Source organism: Aphidius gifuensis, linkage group LG4 (assembly GCF_014905175.1).
Source record: "Aphidius gifuensis isolate YNYX2018 linkage group LG4, ASM1490517v1, whole genome shotgun sequence".
NCBI classification, from domain to species: Eukaryota; Metazoa; Arthropoda; class Insecta; order Hymenoptera; family Braconidae; genus Aphidius; species Aphidius gifuensis.
In genome coordinates this window covers 3,508,814-3,535,542 of record NC_057791.1, presented here as the reverse complement: position 1 = coordinate 3,535,542, position 26,729 = coordinate 3,508,814, and the positions used below count along the sequence as shown (strand labels likewise).

Below are 26,729 nucleotides of genomic sequence, written 5' to 3'. Positions count from 1 at the left end.
TTATTTTATAAATAAAAAGTTTTATTTTTTAAAATTAAACTAAATGAAAAAAAAAGTTTAAACAAATGATGCTTGACGATATCCCGGATGACTTGAGAATCTATAAATTGTATTTTTTTTATACCGTTAGAAATTTTTTTAGTATGAAATATATATATACTACACGTCTTGAGAATTCAATTGACCTCGTAAATTCCATTCATGTGCTCTTTTTGGTGTCGATATACGAAGCTGTAAGATATATATATCGATTCAACTTGTAGTACACACCATAGTAGTACAGAGTGCGATACACTAGTTACACTTGATTGAACCTCCACAAACTTTTAGTATCCAGTTTGATCTTATTTTTTTTTTCAATTCTATTATGAAACTTTATGTATTTATTTATTTGCACTATGTAGTGTAAATTTAACAAATAAATACAATGAAAAAAGCAAAAAATTTCGTTTAGTTTTTCGTTAAATTTTTTATTAAAAAAGTATATGACTAATAGTTAATTTTCATTTGCATATTATATGCTGTTGAGTCAATCGTTGAGATAGACTCATTTCTATACATCTTTATCTGTTGTTAATTAATTTTTATATATATTTTCATTTATTTTATTTTACTCCCAGCCATATACAAATTATAATATGCGTCATGTTTCTTAGTATCTTTAAACTAACACTAAAGCTATATGTTTTCATATATGTACATAGTAGATATATCCAAATGGACATTGAATGAAAGAAATAAAAAGTTAAACAATAAAGCTCTTGTGACATATTCATGACGGGAAAGACAGTGTCGTGCGTTATCGAAAGCTCAGGGTAGAGTCAGTACTGTTTTGTCATTTGAACGAAATAGATGTTGTTAGAAATTTACAGAAATTAAAAAAAAAGCGTTTATATTATTTGAGTTGAAGTTTTTAATATTTTTGTGTATTTAATAATTATTAAATATATGTTATTTTATTATTTTAATAGTTATATATAAAAAATAGTGGTATAATGAGATAAAGAGCTTTTTAAATTTTTTTTAAAATATAAGAAAAAATATTCTCGAAAAAGTGCTACAAATATTTTAATTTATTGTGACTAAAATATTTATTTAAAAAACAATAAATACAAAAAAGTTATTACAAATATATTCTCAATTAATTTAACACGATATTTAAGTCGTTTTAAAAAATTCGCACTATAAATTCTCCTAAATCTACTTGTTGTCGAAATGAAAAAAAAAATATATATTTTAAATTTGAAAATAAAAAAAATAAATTGGTCTTTGTGTGTCGAGTTAGTAAAAATCCCTTTAGTTTCAAATTTCATAAAAAATATACATATTTTATATCGCTTTTTTTGCTAAAGCTTTTAAGACTTTAGAATTTTTTAGTTGTTTTGTTTTAATAATTTTATTTTTATTTATTTTAATTTGTCGCGACAACGCGGGTGGTACCAAAAATAAATTCAACTACTACATATAAATTAAACAAGCATTTGTGAATATATATTTAACAAAAATATAGTACAAACACATGAAAATTATATGAAGTTGTATATAGAGTAAAACCATGCAGGAGAGGGTACATGAAAATATTTAAAATAAATTTTTAGCTTCACATTTGTGCTTGGAATCTTGTGAGCGACATATCTCACAGTTTAGTTTTGTAAAAATTTATCTCAATGTTTATATTTTAATGTAAATTTTAAACACGTACAAGTAAGATATAATTTGAATGTCTTCAACTCTTGTCTCAACAAGATATTATTTTTTTTCAACAAACCCACCTTATAGTAGAATAAAAAAAAATCATTTATCATTTACTATCATTTACCTTTTGCAGGGTATTTAATTATTTTAAAATTTATTTAAAAAAACAAAATAGGTGCTTATCTCGTGCTTCAAACACGTGTATATATTTCTATCCGCGCTTTTATAAATTAATTTTCGGTTGGGTTCGGTAATTCTCGGTTCAGTCTGTTATAATAACTCTCATTTTTTATTTTTTTATCTCTCTTATACATTGTGTCTCTTTTTTTTTCCTCATCCGAGGAGTGTTTTATCGTTATATTCGTTGGAAGAGAAAAATAATAAAAATAAAAAAAATTGTCGAAAGCAAACGAGTCAACCAGTCAGTGAATGCACGCGCCTTTGGTCGCGCGTTCAACCAGAAAACACAAAATCCACGCTCTTTCATTTATCAAAATTTCTTAAATTTTTTTTGATTTATATACAAAATTATTTATCTAGTTTATTATTACTATTGTTTTCTTTTTTTTCTATAATTTCTCTTTTATTTACTCAACTCATCAACATTTATACAATTAAAAAACCAAGTGATTCAGTGATGTGAGTGACTAATGCAAAGTGATACAATTACCAATGAAATCATATTTTTGATTCATAAAAAAATATTAATATTATTATTTGATAAATGCATAGTTTGTGAAAATTTAAAAAAAAATCATAAAAAAGAGAAAAGGAAGTGTGATACAGTAGTGATGATATGTTTGCTTGACCGAATTCCACGTGAACGTTTCCGCTGATCATTCAGCGGACTTTCGCTTTGGTAAATGGACGCAATTTAACCAAGCGTTATATTGACGCTTGATTAGAAAAATAATAAATATTTAAAATAAGAAATAGTTTAAACATATTATATTAAAAATATAACAAGGAAAATATATTTTATAAAAATCATATGTCAAAGTAGATATAGTGTTGAAAATGGATAAACAAATATATAAATAATTTAAAAAATTATTACAATACAATAATTATACATATAATAATATGTTGAAACATAGAAAAAAATTATCATTGGGTATAAAACGACCCCGACCGATCATCATGAGGGAAAAACGAGGTCGTTCTGGTACAAAAAGTTGGCCTGGTACACCATACACAATGTCAATCACCTCATTCGAGGTAAAATTATATCTAATCATTTAAAATATCATTTTTTTTCTCATTTTTCAATTCAACAAATATATTAATAAAACTAAAGAAAAAAAAAGTATAGCTTCTTTAAATAATACATTTAAATTTATTTAAAAAAAAAACAAACTTTTTCTCATTTAAATAACTAACAATTTCAAAAATGAATACTATTATTTGTCAATATTTTTTTTATAAATATTATAATAACCAAGTTTTTTTAATCAGCATGAATTTAAATTTTTTTCTTTGTTGTTTTTTTTTTTTTGAAATTATTTATTTATTTTATTTAAAATTTTCATAGGAAAAAATAAGTTATAATTAAACAAATATTTCCTCAAAATTATCATATGATAATAAAAATGAAAAACTAATTTAAAAGCTTATTTTTTTTGTTAAAAGTTTGGCTTTAAATATCTATACAATTTTTGAAAAAAAAATCTAATAATTTGAATTAATATATGATTACTTGTGAAGGTGCAGTATTGATGCAAACAAAATTATCCATTTGATCATGTAATTCCAGAATGTAGTTGTTAAGACATATAAAATGATGATGGAAAAGTTATAGAGAAGGGATTTATATATACCTCTTGACATTTGAGAGAAGAGGCATCGTTAGAAGAACACTCAAATGCATTGAACTGTGACATAAACCCCCTCACTTGTTACTCCTCTTATACCATCCAATTTCTCTTTCTCCCCTTGTACAAGTTATATATACATGCGCTTTTGTTAAACATGACAATGACTTTGACTGGGTATGGCGGATGTGGAATTATACATGAATTATATTCGTCATTTTTAAATAGTAAACGAGTCTTTTCATCAAAAGAAAGTAACTTAATAAAATATATAAAAAAAAAAAACAATATCTATATAAACTTGAATAGTCTCATTTTAAACTGGTTATTTGAAATTTAAATTATATTTAATCATAATAAAAATAATAATAATATATAATAAATTCAATAAAATATTTAACAATGTGTTTAAAAATTTTATTATTTTAATTTTCATTATTGTTTAATAAATTTTTTAAAAACATGTTAAATTTTTATTTAAATATTTGGTAATTTGTTTGTTTTAATTTCATAAAACAATATGAAAATATTTTTACAAGGTAATACAATACAGTAAATCATTGACAATTTAAAAATACCAAATTATTTAGTCACACATTTTTTTGAACATACTGTAAAATGATATTTTAACGTTATCGATTGCATCATTCGTGGTATTTTTTTTTTTCTAGCCGACTGCGTCAGTATACACAGAATGATCAGAATCATATTTTTTTATTTTTTATCATACGGTTGTTTAGTGATATCATTTACTCATGTCTATATATGCATCTGATGCGATAAGAAGCCATGCAAACTACTGCAGGCCTCAAGCAGCCTTATTACCTACTCTGCATCAGCTTGTATTATATTTCCACGGTGCAATGCAATGTAAACAATATATAAAAAAAATAAATAAGTTTGTAATAAAAAAAAAAGAAAAATAAAATAAAACGTTAAAGCGATTAAAATTTTAAAATAAAATAAATATATATTATACAAGTTTTAAAAACAACAACAACAATAAATTAATTTGTTTTGTAATAATTTTTTTTCAACCCCTTTCTTTTTGCTACCATTAATTTTGAGGGATTTCGTGGAAAATTTATTAGGGTATATGTGGTTTTAACATTTGAGCTCAAAGCAATTCACCATCTCATTAATCAAAATATGTAGAGGGTATACCCCATATTGGATTTACGTAAACCAACGAGTAATTATATTGATAATATATATATTTTAAATTTGTGTACACAATAAACGAGCTTTAAATATTTTTTAAAAAAGAATTTCAATATTATTCGACTGAGGAAAATAAAAAACACAAATACAATTTAAAAAAGGGGTTTATGTATTTTGTGGGAATACTATAATTGTTATAGAAAAGTGGGTTTTTTTTTGTGTATAAATATGTTGTTACTATAAGTATGTGTGATGAACAAGTGCCTGGTGTATCAACAGGAAGTCCGGCCTACGAGTTCCTGCCCGACACACATTTATGTTTTTTCCTCTTCTGCGATTCCTTTTTTTTTATTATTATTTCACTTATTGGTTTTTTTTTTAAATTTTCTTTTAAAAAAATCAGGAAAAAAAGATGAAATTTATTTGCACAATGAGATCAATAAAATTGTATATATTGTTTTTTATTTACTGTTATGTATTTTTTTCATTTTTAAAAGCTTCAAGGATTAATTAAAAACTATTTTTCTATTTTTCAGATTGATTACGCGGAAGTTCATGGAGGTGGAAGAATGCATCGTCCACCACATCCTCATCCCATCACGGATCATCGTCAAGTCAATTTGGTTTTTGACGATACGGTAAATACAGTTATAATTTTTATTATCTATTTGATATTTTTTTTGTTGCTAGAAATTTATACCACAAAATCTTGACACGTTTCACTTTCGAAATCGAAAAATGAATAAATAGATAAATGAATTGATGGTGTACTAATATTTTACTACATTTAATTTTCGAATTTTGTCAATTCCGGAATAATTTAAGATCTATCGAAAGAAAATGAGGAAATCAGTTTGAATAATTGTAATCATTGTTCCCAGGGGTGTTTGTGTGGAAAAAAAAAATAAGGTAAAACATTTTTTTTAAGCGTGATAGTAAAGATTGGCCTCGGGGTCGTCACTCCTCGTTTATTATTATAAACTATATGCTGTTGAATGAGCCAAGCAATTTCAAAAGAAAGCGCGTTGCTTGTTAAAAAAAATATATAATAATAATAATGAAAAAGGAAAAGTGAGAGTTTGATGTTGTAGACCAAGTTGATGGTTGCTTGTGCTGAGGAACCGGGAGGGTTTTACAAATGAAAGAAAATAAGAGGTAGAGAGGAGTATATTATATGAGGAAAAAAAAAAAAAAAAGAGATGCAATGTAACGGGTCGTATAAATCATGGGTTTCAAGTTGTCGACCACTGGCCTCTCACAAGTTGTTTTCTTCGCCGGCCGCCCAAGTAAAACCTCTCTAAGCAAAACCAATCATCTACTACCTTTTTTTTATTCACTTTATTATTTTATAATAATTATTATTATTTTTATATCAACATCCTGTTGTATATACATACTATACTTAAACAATCTCAAACTATCCCTTAAAATGAATCAAAATAATCAAAAGTTAATCAAATTACTTATATGAAAAGAAAAAAAAAAAACTAATCATCATAGAACAATAATAATATTATAAATAAAATATAAAAACAATGACATTTAAATATGCAATGTAAATTTAAATAAATAAAAAAATATTTTGATTGGAAAAGCCACAGGTGGGATCGCTTTAATTTTTTTTTTTTTTTTGAAAAATAAATAGTGACGGCCCTGGTGTTCTGGCTCGTTCAATGGGATCATGTGATCAGTCTATAAAAGCCCAATGATTGGTTGATTCACGAGTCTCAACATCAGCGTTCATAGTGGTATTAAAAACAACTAAACCAGACGACGCTCGTAGTCTCGTAAAGACTCGTAATCAAACGAGTGAATTAAAAAGAGAGAGCAAAAGACTTTGTATATATGTGTGTTATAAACTAGTGGGAGATAAAATTAAAAAAATAAATAAATAAGACAGAGCAAGTTGTAATAAAAGCCGTGAATGAATGACAAAGAGAGAGAGAGATAAAAACAGTAATATGCCATGGGTCATACCAGGCATCCCAGGTTTATGTGAGTGTGTATGTATGTGTCGCGACTCGCGCGATCCAGAGTAAAACCGCTACCTTGATGGCAGTCAACAGAAAATTCAACGAAGCCATCGTGCTCAATTGCATATTATTTATTTTGTGTTGTATATTTATCGTGTGAATCAAATCCAAGTTAATAAGTGGAGCAAGAACAAATATTATATATTTTTCATATGTGTGTGTTATTATTATTAAATATATTAATATGATTTTACTATCATGTGTATATAAATCATTCACATATGCAAATAAACAATATCTAAATTCAACTGTGTTGTTTCTGTGTGACTGTATTTTATTTTTTATTATTATTTTTTTTGCCTACGTCTTATGAGTGAAATTATAAAAAGTTATTAAAAAAAAAAAAAAACACTATGCATTTGTGTGCAACTAATAAAAAATGTTATTTTGGACTAAACAATAATAATTATACATAACCTTTATGTTTTTTTTTTTTTCAAATTTATATTTTAAATTTTTTATCTATGTACAATTTTTTTTTTTTTATTTATGTATATTATTTTTAATATAAAAAAAAAAAAAACAAATTAGTGAGTGTGTTTATTGTTATTTTGGATTTAATTGACAGTTGTATTGTTTCTGTGTAATAGTTTGATCAAAGTTCAGCGAGGATGGATGCTTTTGGCATGTATCAAGTGAGTTGTTTCTTGGTTTTTTTTTTTTTTTGTTTTTTTTTTTAATTTTATTTCTTAGTCTTTTTGTTCTGTACATTTATCGGGTACTTTTTTTATTTATTTCCTTTTTAACTAGATAAAAAAAATAAAAGAAAAAAAAAAAATAAATTAATGTGTTGTTTGTGTATTAGCTGGTTGATCGTGAAGGCGCGCGTGGAAATCTTGTTGCTCAAAATGGCCTTGGCCAGGCGCGCTCCTTTCTCGGTGCCAACCAACAACCGAGCAGCAACATCACCGAGTTTATATTTTCTGTATATAAACAAGACGTGGGGGGCCCGATAACGCGTTATTTTATTTTTTTTATATATTAATTTCCCATAACAGTATTAACTTGATTTTATTATTTGCTAAATTTCTCACGTCATCGTTTCATTGATTTATCAGAAATCACTGAAAAAAAAAACAAAAATAACAACACAAAATCTCATCCTGTTATATTTAACATGATCTTGATAAAATAATTAGGACATTTAACTTTAAAAAACTCCAAAATATCATGTTTATTTAATTTGTTTACATATAATGACAGTTGTTGTTGTTTTCGTTTTTATAGCTTAGAAAATGCATCATACACATGTTGAATGATATCAACATACACCCTAGTGATTATTTTGTTTATTTTTTTAATCTTATCATTATAATTTATTAAAAATATATTAAAATTTTTATATTTTCATGTATTTATTATGTTATTTTAATTGTGTGCACTTGTTCAAAGTGCGTGATGTCATGTTCAATGCAAGCTAACCTCACCTCTAGCAATGCAACTACTCCTCACGTAGTTTAAATCACGCCCATTCTTGGTATTTTTCCTCTCAACATAACAAGGATATCACCTCCTTGACTTTCTCAATCATGCTCTATTCCTTTCAATACTAATAAACCTCTTTTTTTCATCATTTAAAAAAAACTTTGTTTCAATTAATATATATTTCTTTAATTGATATTTAATTTGCAGTTTGTTAATTAAAGAAAAAAAAAAAAACACTTTTCAAAATATTTAATTAATCAAATATATATCTTTACATGCAATCTCTGATTTTTAATGCTAACTTCGTGGCCAATTAACGTGACGATAATTTTAAATGTTCGTATAAATATATTAAATGTAGAAACAATTTAAAAAAAAGAAAAATGAAAATTCCTACATTTAATTTAATTTATTTGTCAATAGAACAAAGATGATTCTTATATTGTTATAATTTAATATCTGATCTTATTATTGTTTTATTATGAGAACGATAAAATGCAATTGTTTATGATTAATTTGAATGATGATGATGATGATTAATTGTCTCAACACTATTCTATTGTTATTTGTTCATCTCTTTCTCTCTCTTTGTGTTTTTTTTTATGTTATTATTTTATATTAATTTATTGATTATAAAAATTTAAAACTTTATATAATTTTTCTAATTAATTATTATTTTAAATGCCAGCATATATTGATTAAATATTAATATTTACTTACAGTTTACGCAGGGCTTGACTGGTAGGCCTGAGCTTTATCAAAAATCAAATAGAAGTAGTCATTCAAGTGATACAAGCTCAGCATATAGTGGATCCGACACCATGACATCTGTACAGGGTTCTCTTGATGCAGACAATGATGATGTTGATTTTACTGGCCTCGTTGAATCAATTGTTGATAGTGATGAAGAAGAAGATCTTGCTGAAAGTATGGACAGTCTTACTGTTAGAGATACAGTACGTGAATGCTTGGAAAAAGATCCAGCAGAAAGAACTGAAGATGATATTGAAATATTATTAGAATTTACTCAACATCTTAAAGCATTTACAAATATGACCCTAGCTGTTAGACGTGCACTATGTGCTGTTATGGTATTTGCTGTTGTTGAGCCAGCTGGTATGGTTGTATTAAATGATGGTGAAGAATTAGATAGTTGGAGTGTATTAATAAATGGTGCTGTTGAAGTTGAACATAATGATGGTTCAGTTGAACAATTACAACTTGGTGACAGTTTTGGTATATTACCAACAATGGAAAAATTATTACATCGTGGAGTTATGAAAACAAAGTGAGTATTTAAAAAAATGTTCTTTATGTTGGATTATTAATTTAATTTTTAATTTATTAATTTATTTATTTACAGATGTACTGATTGTCAATTTGTGTGTGTAACACAAGCTGATTATTTTAGAATTCAGCATCAAGGTGAAGAAAATACAAAAAGACATGAAGTTGATGGTCGTGTTATACTTGTTACTGAATTACGTGGTGCTATTGATGGTAATACACGTCGTGGTCATGTTGTTATACGTGGTACACCAGAACGTTTAATGTTACAACTTATTGAAGAAAATAGTATAACTGATCCAACATATGTTGAAGATTTTTTATTAACACATCGTACATTTATTGATAGTCCATTACATGTTGCAAATCAATTACTTGAATGGTTTAATCAACCACAAGTACGTGATCGTGTTGCACGTGTTGTATTATTATGGGTTAATAATCATTTTACTGATTTTGAAACAGATCCAGAAATGATGGAATTTTTAGAATCATTTGAAACTGGTCTTGAGCATGAAAAAATGCTTGGACAACAAAGATTATTAAATATTGCATGTGCTGCTAAAGCACGTACACGTAATGTTACACTTGCACGTCCATGTCGTGATGAAGTATTAAATTTTAGTATACTTGGTGGTTATGAAAGAGGATATGGTATATTTATATCAAAAGTTGATAAAAATTCAAAAGCTGAAGATGTTGGTTTAAAACGTGGTGATCAAATATTAGAAGTTAATGGACAACGTTTTGATCATGTTAGTCATGCACGTGCATTAGAAATATTACGTGGTTCAACACATTTAAGTATAACTGTTAAATCAAATCTTTTACAATTTAAAGAAATGCTACAAGTACCAGATAATTCACCAAGACCACGTGGACGTGTTAATAGACCAGAATTACAAAAAATACAAGATCCAAGATCAAGATTATCAACATTAGTTGATCCAATTATAAATGGTAATCAATTAAATACAATGATTGGTGGTGTACCATTATTAATAACAGATAATAATTCATCACCATGTAAAGATATTAAAAAAGAAAATAAAGGCTTTATGACACTTGGTCCAAGAAAAAGATTTCAAAAAGCACTAATGAAAATGAATTTATTACCAAAGAATATTATTAATGATGGTGTACATCATCATCATCACCATCATCACGATGATTCAATAGCACCACCACATACACCACCAGGTACAACACAAACATCAACAACAACAGCAACAACAACAACAAATTTATATCATTCACGTAGTAATCCAGATTTAACGTCATTATATTGTTATGATGATATACGTTCAACTGATTATCCTGAGCATGTTTTAAAAGTATATAAAGCTGATCAAACATGTAAATATTTACTTGTACATAAAGAAACAACAGCACATGAAGTTGTTATGCTTGCATTACAAGAATTTGGTATTACCGATTCAAGTTCAATGTATTCACTTGCTGAAGTTAGTGTTGGTGAGGGTGGTATGATTAAACAACGTAGATTACCAGATCAATTACAAAATCTTGCTGAAAGAATTGGTCTTAGTTCAAGATATTATTTAAAAACAAATGGTATTTCTGAAACACTTGTTGCTGATGAACAAGCACCAGAATTAATACGTGATTCACAAGTACATTTTTTACAATTAAATGCTGTTGAAGTTGCAATACAATTAACATTACAAGATTTTAGTATATTTCGTCAAATTGAATCAACTGAATATGTTGATGATTTATTTAAACTTGAAAGTAGGTATGGTGTACCTATGTTGAGTGAATTTTCTGAACTAGTCAACAGAGAAATGTTTTGGGTTGTAACTGAAGTTTGTTCTGAACATAATATTGTTAGAAGAAGTAAAATAATTAAACAATTTATTAAAATAGCACGTCAATGTAAAGAATGTAAAAATTTTAATTCAATGTTTGCTATTATATCTGGTCTTGGTCATCTTGCTGTATCAAGATTACGTGCATCATGGGAAAAATTACCAAGTAAATATCAAAAATTATTTAGTGATTTACAAGAATTAATGGATCCAAGTAGAAATATGAGTAAATATCGTCAACTTGTATCATCTGAACAAACACAACCACCAATAATACCATTTTATCCAGTTGTTAAAAAAGATTTAACATTTATACATCTTGGTAATGATTCACGTGTTGAAAATCTTGTTAATTTTGAAAAATTAAGAATGATTGCTAAAGAAGTTAGAACATTAACAAATATGTGTTCATCACCATATGATTTATTAACAATGCTTGAAAGAAGTGGTCAACCACCAAGTTCAGCAATGGTTGCACTTAATCAAATGACAACAGCAAATCAAGGTGGACAAACAGCAACTGTTAAAAGAAGAAAAAAATCAACAGCTACACCAAACCCAAAAAAAATGTTTGAAGAAGCACAAATGGTTCGACGAGTTAAGGCTTATCTTGCTAATATGAAAGTTATTACTGATGAAGAACGTTTACATGGTTTATCAGTTGAATGTGAACCACATGCTGCTACAGTTACAGTTGCCGCATCAGTACCAATGGGTGGTAGTAGAGGAAGACGTCATCCATCACCAACATTATCAACAACAAGTAGTGCCAGTAGTACAAGTGAGGGCAGAAAAAGTATTCAAGGTAGCTTATCTACCAATTAAGCTAATCAAGCGTTTTTTTTATTTTTTTTTTCTCTCAAATTAACAGCAACTTGTTGTGGTTTTTCAAAGCTTTTTTTTTTTTTTAAAAAATTTTAAATTTTCTTTTTTCTAATATATATTATTTAATTATTTTTAGGTACAAAGTTTGGAGCAGCATCACCACAAGCAGTGAGAAAAATGCTTGCTCTATCAGATCCACATAAAACAAGACCATATCAACCAAAACATTGTCCACCTGCATTACCAGTTCCTGGTTTAGCACTACATTCCAGTGGACTTGAACCAAGTCCTGGTGCACCACGTCGTGTTGGTTCTGGTAGTCGTGTACCAATGCATGAAAGATCACACAGTGATACACCATCAAGTTTACCACCACCAGTTGATCTAAGTGCTGAGAGTAGTAGTGTAACAAGTCTCAGTAATTTACAACCACTTAGAAAAACACTAACAAGTGGTAAGTTTTATAATTTTTATTTTAAATTCATTATTTAATATTCTCTATATGTTATTTGAGCTACACACGATCATTTTTATCAATATAAATTACATTTAATAGCTTCAAATAATCAAAATTTAATATATAAAAACTAACTTTTAGAGAACGGCTTTTTTTTTTTTTTTAATGTGGCCTTGAACCATGGTGCACTTGTGTTGCTCGTTTTATTATAACTGTTATTATTATTTATGCCATTATTTAATAATCATACATTCGGACTAGATTAATAAACATATATATTGTAAAGTATTTATTACATATGAAAAATGATAATTAAATTTACATTGTTATTTGCACGTTTTGCACAATCGTTTTGCAATATTATTATATTTTATTCATCAATGTTTCATGTCATTATATTCATATTAAAATACATATTACTTGTAAAACCGAAATATTTATCAAATTTTTTTCGTAAATGTCACCATGGGATATACGGGAATTGATTATTATTGTTTTTAAAAAATTTATCTGATTTTTAAAATTTGTGTTTGTAGCTCAAGCTTTAGAAAAAAATTTCTATTAGATATTGTTTCTATTCTCTATATAGTATTAGTTATTTTTTTTATTAAAAAGTAGAATTGGGGGATGATTTATTGGGTTGAAAATAGAGTATGATGGGGAAATTTGTGTAGGTTCAGTGACGAGCAGTGATAGTGGTCACAGTACACAGCTTGACAGTCACAGTGGAAGCAGCGTGGAAGCTGGTGGAAGTCCGCCACCTACCCAAAGGCGGCATTCTTCCATGCAAGGTACGTAAAAACCGTGTTCTATATATTTTCCATCAATTCTTAATTATTTATTCTCATAAATTATAATATTTATTTATTTTTCCTATCAATTAGAGTTTTAAAAAATCAAATAAAAAAAAAGAAATATTTTTAAACTATTGCTTTTTTTTATTAAAATTTGCTTTATGGTCAAATCATTTTCTAAATACTTGTTAGTTTTTAATAAAAGCAATGTTTTTAAATTTCGTATGTCCCATGGATATATATTTAAATATTTTTTATATTAAAATTATTTTTTTGGGATAATTCTTGGTGTTGGTAAATCATATTATTAATTTCAAAATAAAAGTTTCAAATAAACCTCATGAATATTATTAAATTTAAATATATTTTTATCTATTAAAATTGAAACTTTTATTTTGAAATTTAAATGCTTATCTTTGCCTTTGCCTCAGGTGAATTCAGGTTTATTTTCTGTTAACTATAATTAATGCTAATATGTGCTGAATGTCGCGATGTATAATTTCATTGGGTAATTGTTTTCTTCTACTTGTAATATACCAAGCAAAATAAGTAAAAAAAAAAATACGTGGTTATAAATATAATGTGGTGCAGGACCAATGCGAGGTGGACTACCTCCATTTCCCCATGCAGTCGCAGTGTTACCTCCGCTTCCTGTCAACCACAATCATCTTCATCATAATGCTCACCATCATCAACACCATTACGACCAACAATCCCAACCCCCCCGAGGTGAGTCTCCATAATCCAATGCTTGTGTAAAAAAAAACAATAAGCAATAATCAGATTTTGAAGTTATCCTCAATCATATCACTCTGCATCAACACTTGATTCTAACACACTCAGCTAAAAATATTACAAATAAAAATAATGTATTGATATATTTCATGAATATTATTAAACGCATATTTGTAATTTTTTTTTTTACTGCTTCGCTTTGTAATAAGCCTTGGCCTTTGCTCACGCTATTTTTTTCTCTAAAGTCGTTACTTTTATTGCTTGGCTGCTGAATTTATTTGTGTGCATAAATTTATTTTTGTGGTGTCTTTGCACGTTCTCTCTGACAAATTGTCTCTTTTTTTTGTTTTTTTGGTAATAAATTTTACAGAATAAATATCGCTAAAATATTATCGATATTATTGTAATTTTTTTATCTTTATATTTTTAATTATTATAAAGAAAAAAAAAACACAAAATCCGTATTTCTTTTTGTGTGAAAATTTGGGTTTTTGGGTGTCGTCGATGATCGATCAAGTGTCTTGTAAAGTAAAATTTTTATATGCACGTGATACTTAAATTTGGCCCATTAAAAAAAAAAAATATTACTAGGATCTATTCGATTGTCGACGTTGCTTTTTTATTTTTTTCTATTAACGCGTTTTTGGATATAAAAAAAAAACCCCATGCTACTTTGGAAAACCGAGAACCAGACAGTCGAGGATTTTCAGGTACTGGCAGTACGGGAATTGGATTGGGCATGGGACTACATGGATCATTGCATCAAAGTGGAGGTGGTACATTTATGATGACAAATAACATGATGATGGGAAGTAATGGAATTATGATGAGACCGGGACTTGGATCTGTTGGTGCATGTCGTCAACCACCAGCGTACAAAGTTGCTGCACAAATGGCTAGATTGCATAGACTTGGTCGTGCTCACAGTCATGAAGGAGTTACTTATCGCACCAATCACGAGGATGGTACTACACAAAATAAAACAAAAAAAATTTAAAACCAACCAACCAAATCAAAATAATATTTTAATAGACAAAAAAAAAAATTTAACGTTATATTTTTCTTCATCCTCTATCTATAGTATCTTACAAATAGAACCTATTTTTTAATATCATTTTTTATTTGCGTGCTAATTCACCAATAACGGATTGTTTAAATTTAAAGACAAAAAAATTTTTTTTTATTTTTGCATTCTCGATAATTTATTAAAATACCCGTTACATACTTGGAGCTAGTTGATGAGGTGTTAAATGATTTTTTTTTTTTTCTCTATTTTTTTTATTATATGAAAATATAAAATTATGCTCAATTTAATTTTATTATTTAGTCTTGATGGCTATAAACAAGTTCATTGAATATATACTAGATTTTTTTTTCATGTTTTTTTTTTGTATTTTAATGAGTAATAGTATTTTTAACAGTAATAACTTGATTGTAGATATACCCACAGTTTTCCATCCATGTGTTTGTGTTTAATATTATTGTGTTAATTTGTGTTTAATGCATTTAGTAATATTTTAATTAATTGATAATATAAATATAGTAATAATAAATAAATAAAAAATAAAAGAAAAAAAATAAATAAAAACACTTGTTGCCTGTGTTACAAATAATAATACTTGAATTTCACAATTTGCACTATTGCACTCTTTGCCTCTTTGCTTGTGGTTTTTAAGGCTTATCTTTTGCCATAACCACTGCAATATTTCAAATAATTTATTTCATTAAATTTCAGCAATATATAATTAATTAAATTTAAAGAAAAGAAAAAAAAACAAACAAAAAAAGAAATAGTATTCATTATTATATTGAATTTATCATTTTTAATTTGATGCTTGATTTTTGCTTGCTCGCATCGATTTAGTTATCGCCTGCATTTAAAAATTGAATTTAAAAAATAATATAAATAAATAAAAACAAATAAATTCATAAAGTGTGTGTGTGCGCTCTTGTAATTTCCCATTAGAGAATTTTTTTTTTTATTAATAAACATTATTTTTTTTGTAATATTTAATTCATGATTTGCTAATTTATTATTGTATGTTACAGATGATGATGATGCTCAAGTGTCGGCTGTGTAAATATAACTACTAATATTGTGAGGAATTAAAAAAAAAAAAACTTCTTCACCGTCCTTAATTAATTTTTCTTCTGTCGATATTTGTCTCTATCAATTCGACAAACACAATTGTGATTTATAAATTGTATTTTATTTTTTATTTTTTCACTCCGAGTACAATGAAGTTGAGTACAATATTGGAAAATAAAAATTAATATTATTATCATATTGATTTTTAAATGTACGCGCATATGTTGTGCATTGTTTTAATGAATTTTTCATTTTGCAAATTTGATCCAATGAAGCTCAAGATTAATTTAAAAAAAATACAAAAACAATTAAATTTTGCATTTTGAATTGAAGAGAAAAAGTAATGAATAAATAAATCAAAGCTTTAAGTTGTATTTGTCAATATAAATAATGATAATAAATTATTCAAATAATAATAATTTGATAAATTAAATGTCATTAAAAAGGCAATAAATAAATTGACCAGTAGTTATTGAAATTATTGACAAATAAAATAATTAAAATAAACACACAAAGAACAAATAATAACAAGTATAAAAAATAATAACAAAAGAAGAAAATTAATAATTAAGAACTCGAGTATAAAATGTTAACATAAAAAAAAATCTACATTAATGTGTAATAAATTGAACCCAAAGATGTTATATATCGTGTAAAACAGTTGATTAAATTATCAACAATCTGTATAATATTTAATTTAAGCTTAGGCCCTTTTAAAAACTCCGTAGTTACATAAGTTGGTGTAAATAGAATATTAAAAAAAAAAAATAGAATAATAATTTTTAAGGCCAATGAGAAGATTCTAGAATTAAGAGCAGAAAAAAAAAAAAGAAAAAAAAACAGTAAAAATAAATCTCCAAATGAGATCGCATGTTTTATTTTATGGGCAAATTATATTTAACAAAACAATGAAAATAATAATACAATTCAACAATAATAAAAAAAAAAAAAAATATTAATAACAATTTAATATTGCAAGATTAAACAGAGATTAATTTATAATGAGTGATGTAATATGCGGATAACGGTATCAGATTAAAAAAAAATATATTTATACTTTTTTTAATTCGACTAAAAATAATGAAATTAGATTTTTTGAAAAATTAAATTTTAACTATTAATGTATACATGTTCAGCATGCAATTGATTTATTGGACTTAAACAAAAGTATTTAAAATAAAAAAAATAAATGAAATAATAAAAACGGACCTAATTTGTCTTTTAAATTTATTAAATTAAAAAAAAAATTAATTATTATTATTGAAAAAACTGATTTCTGTATTCGCCATTTACACTCAAGGTGCATTATTTAAAAATTTAAAAAATCATAAACTATATCAATGTCTAAAATGAATGAATAATATATGCATTACATAAAATATTTATATATATTTAAATAAAAATAAAAGACAAACTTATATAAATTGGGCTTGAAAATTAGAAAAAAATGTTCAATTAGTTGACATTATTTTTTTGTCTATGAGATTCTGTTTTATCAAATTTTTGTAAATTTGATTATTCAGGATTATCAATAACATATAATAATTGAGTCTTATATATCTCTCCTTGTACATATCCTGATAACAAAAATACAAAAAAAAAAAAAAAAAAAAATGAATAACAAAACGTAATACAAATATTACTCAACGTTTACGAGAAAATTTCATAAAATAATATCTCTGCTGTTATTAAAATCATCTTTTACTTTTGATGTATAATTAAAATGCAGTTAGCAAATACTGCTATTTATTCCAAAATGCATTTAATTGCAAAAACAAAAAAAAATATATTATAAAATTGTACTGTTTTATGATTATTTAAATTTCTTTATTGTGATAAAAGTACGAGATGTATTTTTTGTCTATCAAATTTTAAATTTATTTATCATTTATCAATCATGACTATTAAAAAAAAATGTTTTTTTTTTTTCTTCTTCATTTCTTTTAACACCTTGATTATTCTGCACTTTTTTTATATTTTTTTTCACGACTGAATTACCAAGTGCAATCATATGAACTTGAGTAATAAAAAAAAAAAAAAAAATTAAACTTTTTTTCATAAAATGCATCTCGAACTTTCTCACAAAATGACTATCAATAATTTCCAATTCTGTAATATATTTATTATTTTGCTGTTCTTTTTTAAAAAAAAAAAAATAAATATAAAAATTATTTAAAAAAATAGTAACAAATAAGAATACGAGTAGCAAAAAAAAAAATATAAAAATAAACTCAAAAAAATAATGATTTATTAAAACAATCAATATTCAGAAAGATTATTTTTATTCTTCCAATAAATTTTTTTTTAATTATACAAATGTTTTAATTATTTAAAGCTCTAAATAATGATGTGACCAAGAAGACAATGTTTATTTGATAAAAAAAGAAAAAGATACTATATCAAAAAAAAAAAAATAATAAATCTTTTGTATTTACTTTGTTTAATAAAACTCGAATCACAGTACAATAATGAATTATTTATATTATTTTTAAAATTTATTTTCTATATTAATTAAATTATTTCGATGACTTTTTACTAACGACTGTGACCGTGATATAAAATTGATCGTTGATGTACCACTTGAAGATACAAAATGCAAAAAAAAAAGAATAAATAAATAAATGCAAATAACAACCCAAATGATTCGTTTTATTTATTTAATTTTTCGTAGTTAAGATTTTCGAAATACATATTACGTTAGAAAAGTTCCAACGAAATCTTATATTTTGCCTGAATGATTACTGATAAAAATAGTGACGAATAAAACAGTTATGCTGTTTTATTATATAAGTTGTTAATATTCAATGTTTTATTTATTCACCCTAAGGTAAATTAACATGTTTTTTCCAGTTGTATATTACATTTCCGCCCTCAACAACCCGGTGTGTAAGCGAATGCATCCACATGACAACAACCGAATGGTCTAGAACACCTGTTGCTTGTTCTAGACCAGTTATCCCTCTATAACGTATTTTTTAAAATGTAAAAAGATTGTATTTTTTTGACCCTCATCAACACTACACCTTATCACTATTCCCATTTACAAGGCATCCTTTGTTTTTTAAACAAACTTTAAACTATAATTTTTAGATAAATTCATCTTGTTAAAAATAATATTTTGTACTATTCATCTCTTTTTTTTTTCTGCATTTATTATTTTTCAGGGGCTAAAAGATAACAAAATCTTGGAATTTTTAATATTTCCGGTAAGTAAATAATATGATAATTTAAAAAATGACTTCTAATTTTTTGTTTTTAATTAACTGAATCTACCATCTAGTCTTTTGAATGTTTTATTAATGTTTTTTTTTCTCTCCTTTTTTGACCATTTGACATTCAGATATGATGAATGAGAGTGAAATTTATATTTTGCTGATTCAAGATGACAATTTTATCTTTTTTTCCCTACCATCAAGGCCAAAAATAATGTTACTCCCTACTTTTATGTCTTATATGCGCCACTTGTCGTTGAATTTCCTCTACTCTTTTTTGTTCCCTCACTGGTGTTCATATCATGGAGAGTTTTATTCGTATTTATATTTCCCTCTCTCTTTGAAAAAAATAAAAAAAAATGAAAAAAAAAAAAAACCACACCGCAGACATTGAATACTATGCATTGAGAAACTTTAAGGGGGAGAGAAAGACAAGCAACAAACTCTTACCGGCTAGTAGTTGCTTGAAAACCTTTCTTACCTGTAACAACATTGATCAGTCTGTGCGCTTGCGTTACACGATTACTATATATATATTTTTCTATTATCATTCAATAAAAAATACCGCGAAAATTATTGATTCAAGTGTTGAAATATTAATTTAATAAATTAACAATCACATGTCAAGTTTTATCTATGTATGGTATCACATTAGCTATATACGTCTTATTTTAATTATTTTTTTATTTTTAATATTAATAATTGTTTCAAGTGTTATTTTGTGTATGTGTTTTGACTCCCCAATCATCAACCCTGACCTTCGACTTGTCAAGGTCACTCAGTGGACACGCTCGTAGTTATTTTTTTTACAATTGTTCATGTGCCTCTGGACCTCGACAAAAAAAACTTTGTACTCAATCTTAAAAAACCTTGAATTTTATTTATTTAATTTTATTATTTTTGGAGTAAGTCAAAATAAAAAAAAAAATCATTTTATTTGCTCTTTTGTATGATTTTTTTTCCTTATATGGTATTTGATATTTTATTACGTACAATTTTGTGGATTTTTTTTAAATTTTTTATTATCTTCCGGCTGAATTTGTGCATGTGTTTTTAAATTATTTATTTTTTTAAATTATGTTTGAGTTTACTTATTATGTACAGAGTAAAAATCAGTGAAATAAAAAAATAAAATTCAATAATCACGTGTCTTTTTATGTGTGCTCATCACGTTTGATAACTTTCAAAAATACGTAAAAAAATTAAATAAATATCTATGAGGTTCTAGAACTCATTGTGTTTTCTATTGACAAAGTTTTTTTTTTTCTTATTTAATTTTAAAATCAATGTCTATTTAATAAAATCTCCAATAGTTTAGACTTGCTATCTAATAAGCCGACAAATACGAAAAAAATAAAATCATATATTTTAACACTCAATATTTACTATTGAAATATATAAAGTTTTTTCTCTAGTGTTGTGAATTGTGTATTAAAATAAATTATTTTTCATCCAAAAACAATTTATTGACATATTAAATAACCTGGAAATAATTATCTACACGCAAATGGATTTTTAATCATCAAAAATTGGAATTTATATTTTTTCAATTAATTTCTGCACTCATATTTATTCAAGGTAATTTATTGAATTTAAAAAAAAAAAACCCTTATTATTCATTTTAATCGTTTGTAATTAAATTTTATTAAACATAAAATTTTACTTGAAATATATCATTCATATAATTATTATTATTTTTTTTTATTTTTTTATTAAATTGAAATATAATGCGGAATGTAAAGTTCAATAATCGTATGTGATATTAGTCGAGGTTGTATTTGCTATTTGACTCCATTATTAAATATGCATATGTATATTTTGACAGAGAGAAAAGAAGAGAAGAAAAGAGAGAAGAAAGCACAAAGTAATAAACGTAACAACCTATTATATATTGTCGAACATGCCCAGCTAAGTCAAACGACTTTTTTTCAAGTGTCTCTCCCTGCCTTCACCCTCATCATATATTTCTTTGGTTATTTTTTTTTTAAATTTTATTACAATTTTTTATTCATTTTATTTATTTTTATTATTTTATGCTTTATTCTACTTTTGCCTTGTAACATTCAAACACGTAATTTGAGAAGTATAAGGGTGATATTTGAAACATAGAAATTATAACCAAGGTTGTTTTATCGAGATACACATTGTAATGAATTGTAATTACATTTTATTACTTTTAAAATATATATATATTTTTTACGTAAATGCTTTTGGAAAGATCCAGGTAAAATTAACTTTTTTTTTAAAGAAACAACAAACTGACATTGAAATAAGCGAGTCTTTTTTTGTTGTTTTCAAAGTTGTTTATCTGCAATATTATTTTGAACAATTAAATGCAATTATTATCGTTTATGATGATTTTATGATGATAATTATTGTTAAAGTCGTTTATTTTTTAGAGCCAACAGAAGAAAAAAAAAAATCAGTGAGAAAAGTCTTGTATTTGATTTATAGAAATTTTTTTATTTGATGTGACACTTGTCGATCTCTGGAGAATGTACATCACAGATATCCACAAATACAACACTCAACATTTATGGTCATAACATGATAAATGTGAAAGATAATGTTCATTCCAAGTTATGAAAAAAAAAAATAAATAAAATAATAAAGAATTTATATTAATTTTGAAATTTTAAAAATTGGAAATTTTTTTAAAAATATATATGTCAAGTTTTATATAATAAAAACTAGATAAATATTTTACTTTTATTTTTAATTTAAAATATTAGAAATTTATTAGGTAAAATTGACATTTTACTTGGTAAATATTATTTGTTTTATTTAGTATAGAAAAAACCTGTTTTTTGTAAGACAAATTAAATGAACAGTTTCAATTAACACTTACAACAACATTGATAAAAAATATTATGCATAATATAATATGTATGCAATATTATTCCGAACATTTTAAAATTCTAGGTAAAAAAATTTTGCAATATGCATATTGTGTCTGGATGTATATAAATTTTTTTTCTTTTTGTATCGATTTTTATTATAAATATGTCATTCGCGGAAAACATTAATATAAATATAAATATAAAGTCAAATAATATATATATAGTTGATATTTTATATCAAAAGAATAGTAATTTTCATAGAATTCAACATTTTTTTTCGTTTAATTTTTTATCATTATCAGCAATGGAAGCGCGCATTTTACGATAAAAATAAAAAATATAAACAAAGGGAATCAGACCGAAGATCAGTCTTATCCACACATGCAAGATCATTAGATTGTAATTCCGTTAGAATTTAATGTATTGTGTTTGGATGAGTATAAATAAAAACAAAAAAAACCGACACTTAAGTCTCAACTGCCAATTAAATTATATATTTTTTAATTTTGTTAATTAAATAATCATCTAATTGATAATTTATTTATAATTTTTTGACACTTGTATATCTAATTAACTGACTGTTAAGTACTTTAATCGACCTGCTACTTTTATCAATGATAATTTAGATTTTATCAGTGACATAATAATGATAAAACAACAATAATTTAAATATACACGATACCGATCAATATTTTGTAGAAATTTTTTTTATGACATTTCTAAAAAGAACAAAAAATTATTACACCTATATTTATTTATTTTATTTTCAACAACATATGTTTTATGTTTTATTTTTTTATCTTTCAAATTGTAAAAAATAAAATTATTAGTTGTAAAAAAAAAAAAATATTGATTGCCGATTAGATTTATATTATTTATTTAAAAAAAAAACCAAAAACTTGTTTTATTTTTTGAATAAAAATCTTTCATGATAAATATTCTTAACTTTTCAGGCATGAAAATAATAAAATTTATAGATCTATGCACTGATTAACTTGACGTAAAAAAAAAAAAAAATTAGTAAAATGTTAAAATTCTTGAACTAATTCTCACGATTTATTAGTATAAATATTTATTTGACAATTTAAATTGACGTATATTAATTATAGAAATAATTATTTCATAATAAAATTGATGAATATATTGTTTTATTTTTTACGACGACAACACAATATGCGTCAAGTTCCTGAAATTGATTTCCGCATTCCAAGAATATAGCCTCAATTTTTTCTATCATAATATCAAAGCAAGCACAATGATATTTTTTCTACCCTATATAGCTACCCTTTGAGTTAATGCAGTAGGTTATAGAATGTACATATATACCTGATGGTTGACAAGAGGGGGATGATGTACAAAAGAGGGTTGGTAAAATCGTGACTTGTGGCAATAAGTATATACCAACATAAAACAACATAAAAATATATACATATATATTGGATCAACGATTGTATTTTAAAAGTAGGGGGTGGTGTTGGTATTATCTCAACCCTATATAATGCGCAGACGCATTTAAATATTTTACCGGAAACCCCTCTTATTCCCTTCGTTCCAAAGACTGGTCTGACACAAGTAACTTTCCGGCTTGCATGTTCGACAGTCTCGCTCGGACTCCGGTGGTTGTTGGTCGATGTGTTTGTCATAATTTTTTTTTTTTACCCTTTTCATTAACCCCTTGTGGAACAATACCGAGTAATCATAAATATAAAAGTAAGAAATTTAATTTTTTTTTAAATTATTTTATTTTGAGAAAGAACAGCAAGAAGGGAAGGGCTTTGAACAAACCGGCAAATTTATATCAAATTGTAGTATTGTTAACCGTGTCGGTTTCCATCAGCCAGTTTCGGTGGTGTTCACTTCGTGATCGGTCACGCGTGCTTTTCCGGTTAGCCACACCGTCATTGGCAAAAAAAAAAAAAAAATAAAGAAACGAAAAAAAAAAGAGAAAAAAATTGTTTTAAACAAAATTTAAATTATTTTTTTTCTTTTTGAATTGCATCATATATCAAAGTGTTAATTTTTTTTATTAGTTTTAATTTCTTTTTTTTTTTTATTTTGGTTACTTTAAATTTGGTTTTTTTTTTTAAAGCCTTATAGTCTTTTGTGTTTTTGATCGTTTTATTTGAATTATTTTTTTTTTGTGTGGTTTTGCGAGTACAAATTTTACCACGTGACTTTTAACGTGACTTATGAGTGTTAAAATTTATTTAAAATATTTTTTAATTATTTTAATTTTAAAAAGAAAAATAAAATCTATAAACGGTTGTTTTTTTTATATTATTTTACTCCGATTGTTTTATTTTGATATGTATATACGTTATTACATATTAGATTCGCTTAGACTTTTTATTTTTATTACTCACTTTTTTTTCTCAATGTTTCTTCAAGTTCTTGAGATTCTTAGGTCCTACCGTTTTCTCACGAAAAAACTCTCATTTATTTTCCCTTCAGCTTAGTAGGACAATTGATACGACTGGCATTGTTTCTTGGTGATATCGCGGACTCCAACAACAGCATAGAAAGTTCAACGTGGATCCTATATATCCAGATACAACACAAGAAAAAAATACACAATCAAACAACAAATAAATTTTTTAAAAAAGTCAAATAATAGAAAACAAAAATAATCATAATAAATGAAAGCGTGGATTTTATTTTTGATTTGGTATATATAGCCTAGATAATGTGTGAATAATCTCGATAATAATATTAATAAACAACAACAAATAATAATAATCAAGTTAATAAAAAGTGGTACTGGCGAGTCTTGGCACTGGAAGAATTCACAGATGTTTATTATTTAATCGTGGATCTTGCAATGCCATCACTTGCTGGTTTGCCAATTCACCATTATTAGATCATCTTTTATATTTGTTTTTAATTTTTTCACAACAATCATTAAGCAATAACTAAATAAACATTCAAATAAATAAACATATTAATCATAAAACTATTGTATACAATTTAGCAAATTTATTGTTTATGTTTTTAATAAAATTAAAATAAATAAATAAATAAATTTACAATTTAACTTGATGACCATGATTTTTATAATCCTTATTTCTTTTGTCTCTAACTATATCTGTTTTTAATTTAATATTTTTCAGTATTATTTTTTTTTTTTAGATAAGGGTAGAATAAAGAAGAAAAAAAAATAAAAAAAAAACATTCTCAAATATCTTTTGATCTAGAACATGACGTCAAGATTATATCATCATAAAAAAAATTTTAAACGATTGAAGTAATAAAAAAAAAAAAGATAAACTATATCGATGCTCATTGAATTATTCAAACTCCAATTCGTTGAAATGCATTGATAATAAAGGATTTATCATCAATTTATTACATGATGTTTTTATAAATTTTATATGACCCAGAATTTTCACAAAAATGAGTATTACAATTTCAGCTTTTATATTTTTCTATACTGGTGAGAGGACACACGTTAATCCTATCATTAAATTTCTCCGATAATTAATTTATTCAACTAACAAAAAATAAAAATTATATCAACTACTGGATACATACAACTCTGCTGATTATTTTATCAATTTAAAAAAAAAAAAAGCGACATTTTGTTTACTCGCAAATGATTATATTTCAAATTCTCATATTTCTTTGTGATCATTTTTTTTTTCTGTCGCATCGTTATCGCAAATCTGCAGTTGTCCCTGCATTATATATTCTACACACAACATATGTATATATGTATACAGTAATACTGTAAAATTTTGCAGTAGAAATTCAACGATCGAAGTTGGCTTATCTCCAGAATGAATCGTTTGTCGTGTGGAAAATGAGCGTTAATGTCAAGCGTGTGTTGATGTTGGACATGCATTTATATTTTGTTAATTAATCAACTCACCCTGATGCTACATACAATTTCTATTATAATTTTTTTATTTTTTTAATCCATAAATTGTTTTTATTTTCAAAAATACAAACTATCATTTAAAGCTGATTTATTTTTCGATTAAATTATGATTGTATACTGATTTGCAGTGTTAGTGCGTTTATTGCAAGGAGAAAAATTTAAAAAAATTATGCAATGAGATAGGAATAAAGATAAATAAAAAAAGAAAGAAAATAGTTGTGTCATTAACTATGGGCCACTGTGGGGTATAAAGTCATTTGCGTTTGAGTTCGATATCCCGTGGTGATAACAGAATCGGAAACATCACACGATGCTTGAAAAATAGTAGTAAAAAAAAGGTGCCTCGTGCTATTTTATCGAACGCGTTGCCATGCCAGCCCACGTGTACACACGGGCCAACACCACCATCTATACCATTGATCAACTAACACGTAAATTCGCGTGCACCTGTACCTAACCAACTACGCCTCTTTTACTCAATATATATACCTTTTATCATATTCACCCAACATTTTAAAATAACTACCGGGTATTTTTTTTATTTTTTTATTCTCAAACAAAATTTAATACTTAAAATTTTTCATTGTTTAAGCTTTTTAAATGTTATTATTTTTTAAAATTCTCTTTATATTTGACTTCCTTCTTGACTTGCACAATAAAAGTTG

General features: G+C 25.7%; 1 protein-coding gene across 12 annotated transcripts in view; it reads left to right on the top strand.

Moving 5' to 3' along the window:
• LOC122854553 (rap guanine nucleotide exchange factor 6-like) overlaps positions 1-16,980 on the top strand; it is a 52,495-nt gene extending 35,515 nt beyond the window's left edge. For 2 of the 12 annotated variants that reach the window (XM_044155334.1, XM_044155342.1), the window contains 9 exons: positions 5,204-5,305; positions 7,291-7,335; positions 8,848-9,413; positions 9,489-12,043; positions 12,200-12,517; positions 13,195-13,311; positions 13,906-14,043; positions 14,760-15,014; positions 16,099-16,980. In XM_044155334.1, the coding sequence (XP_044011269.1) occupies positions 5,204-5,305; positions 7,291-7,335; positions 8,848-9,413; positions 9,489-12,043; positions 12,200-12,517; positions 13,195-13,311; positions 13,906-14,043; positions 14,760-15,014; positions 16,099-16,130 (4,128 nt within the window). In that variant the 3' untranslated portion in view covers positions 16,131-16,980. Of the gene's footprint in view, positions 1-1,449; positions 2,914-5,203; positions 5,306-7,290; positions 7,336-8,847; positions 9,414-9,488; positions 12,044-12,199; positions 12,518-13,194; positions 13,312-13,905; positions 14,044-14,759; positions 15,015-16,098 lie in introns of those variants that run through there. The other 10 variants (XM_044155338.1, XM_044155339.1, XM_044155340.1 and 7 more) reach the window with 9 other exon arrangements.
• The last annotated feature ends 9,749 nt before the right edge of the window (positions 16,981-26,729 follow it).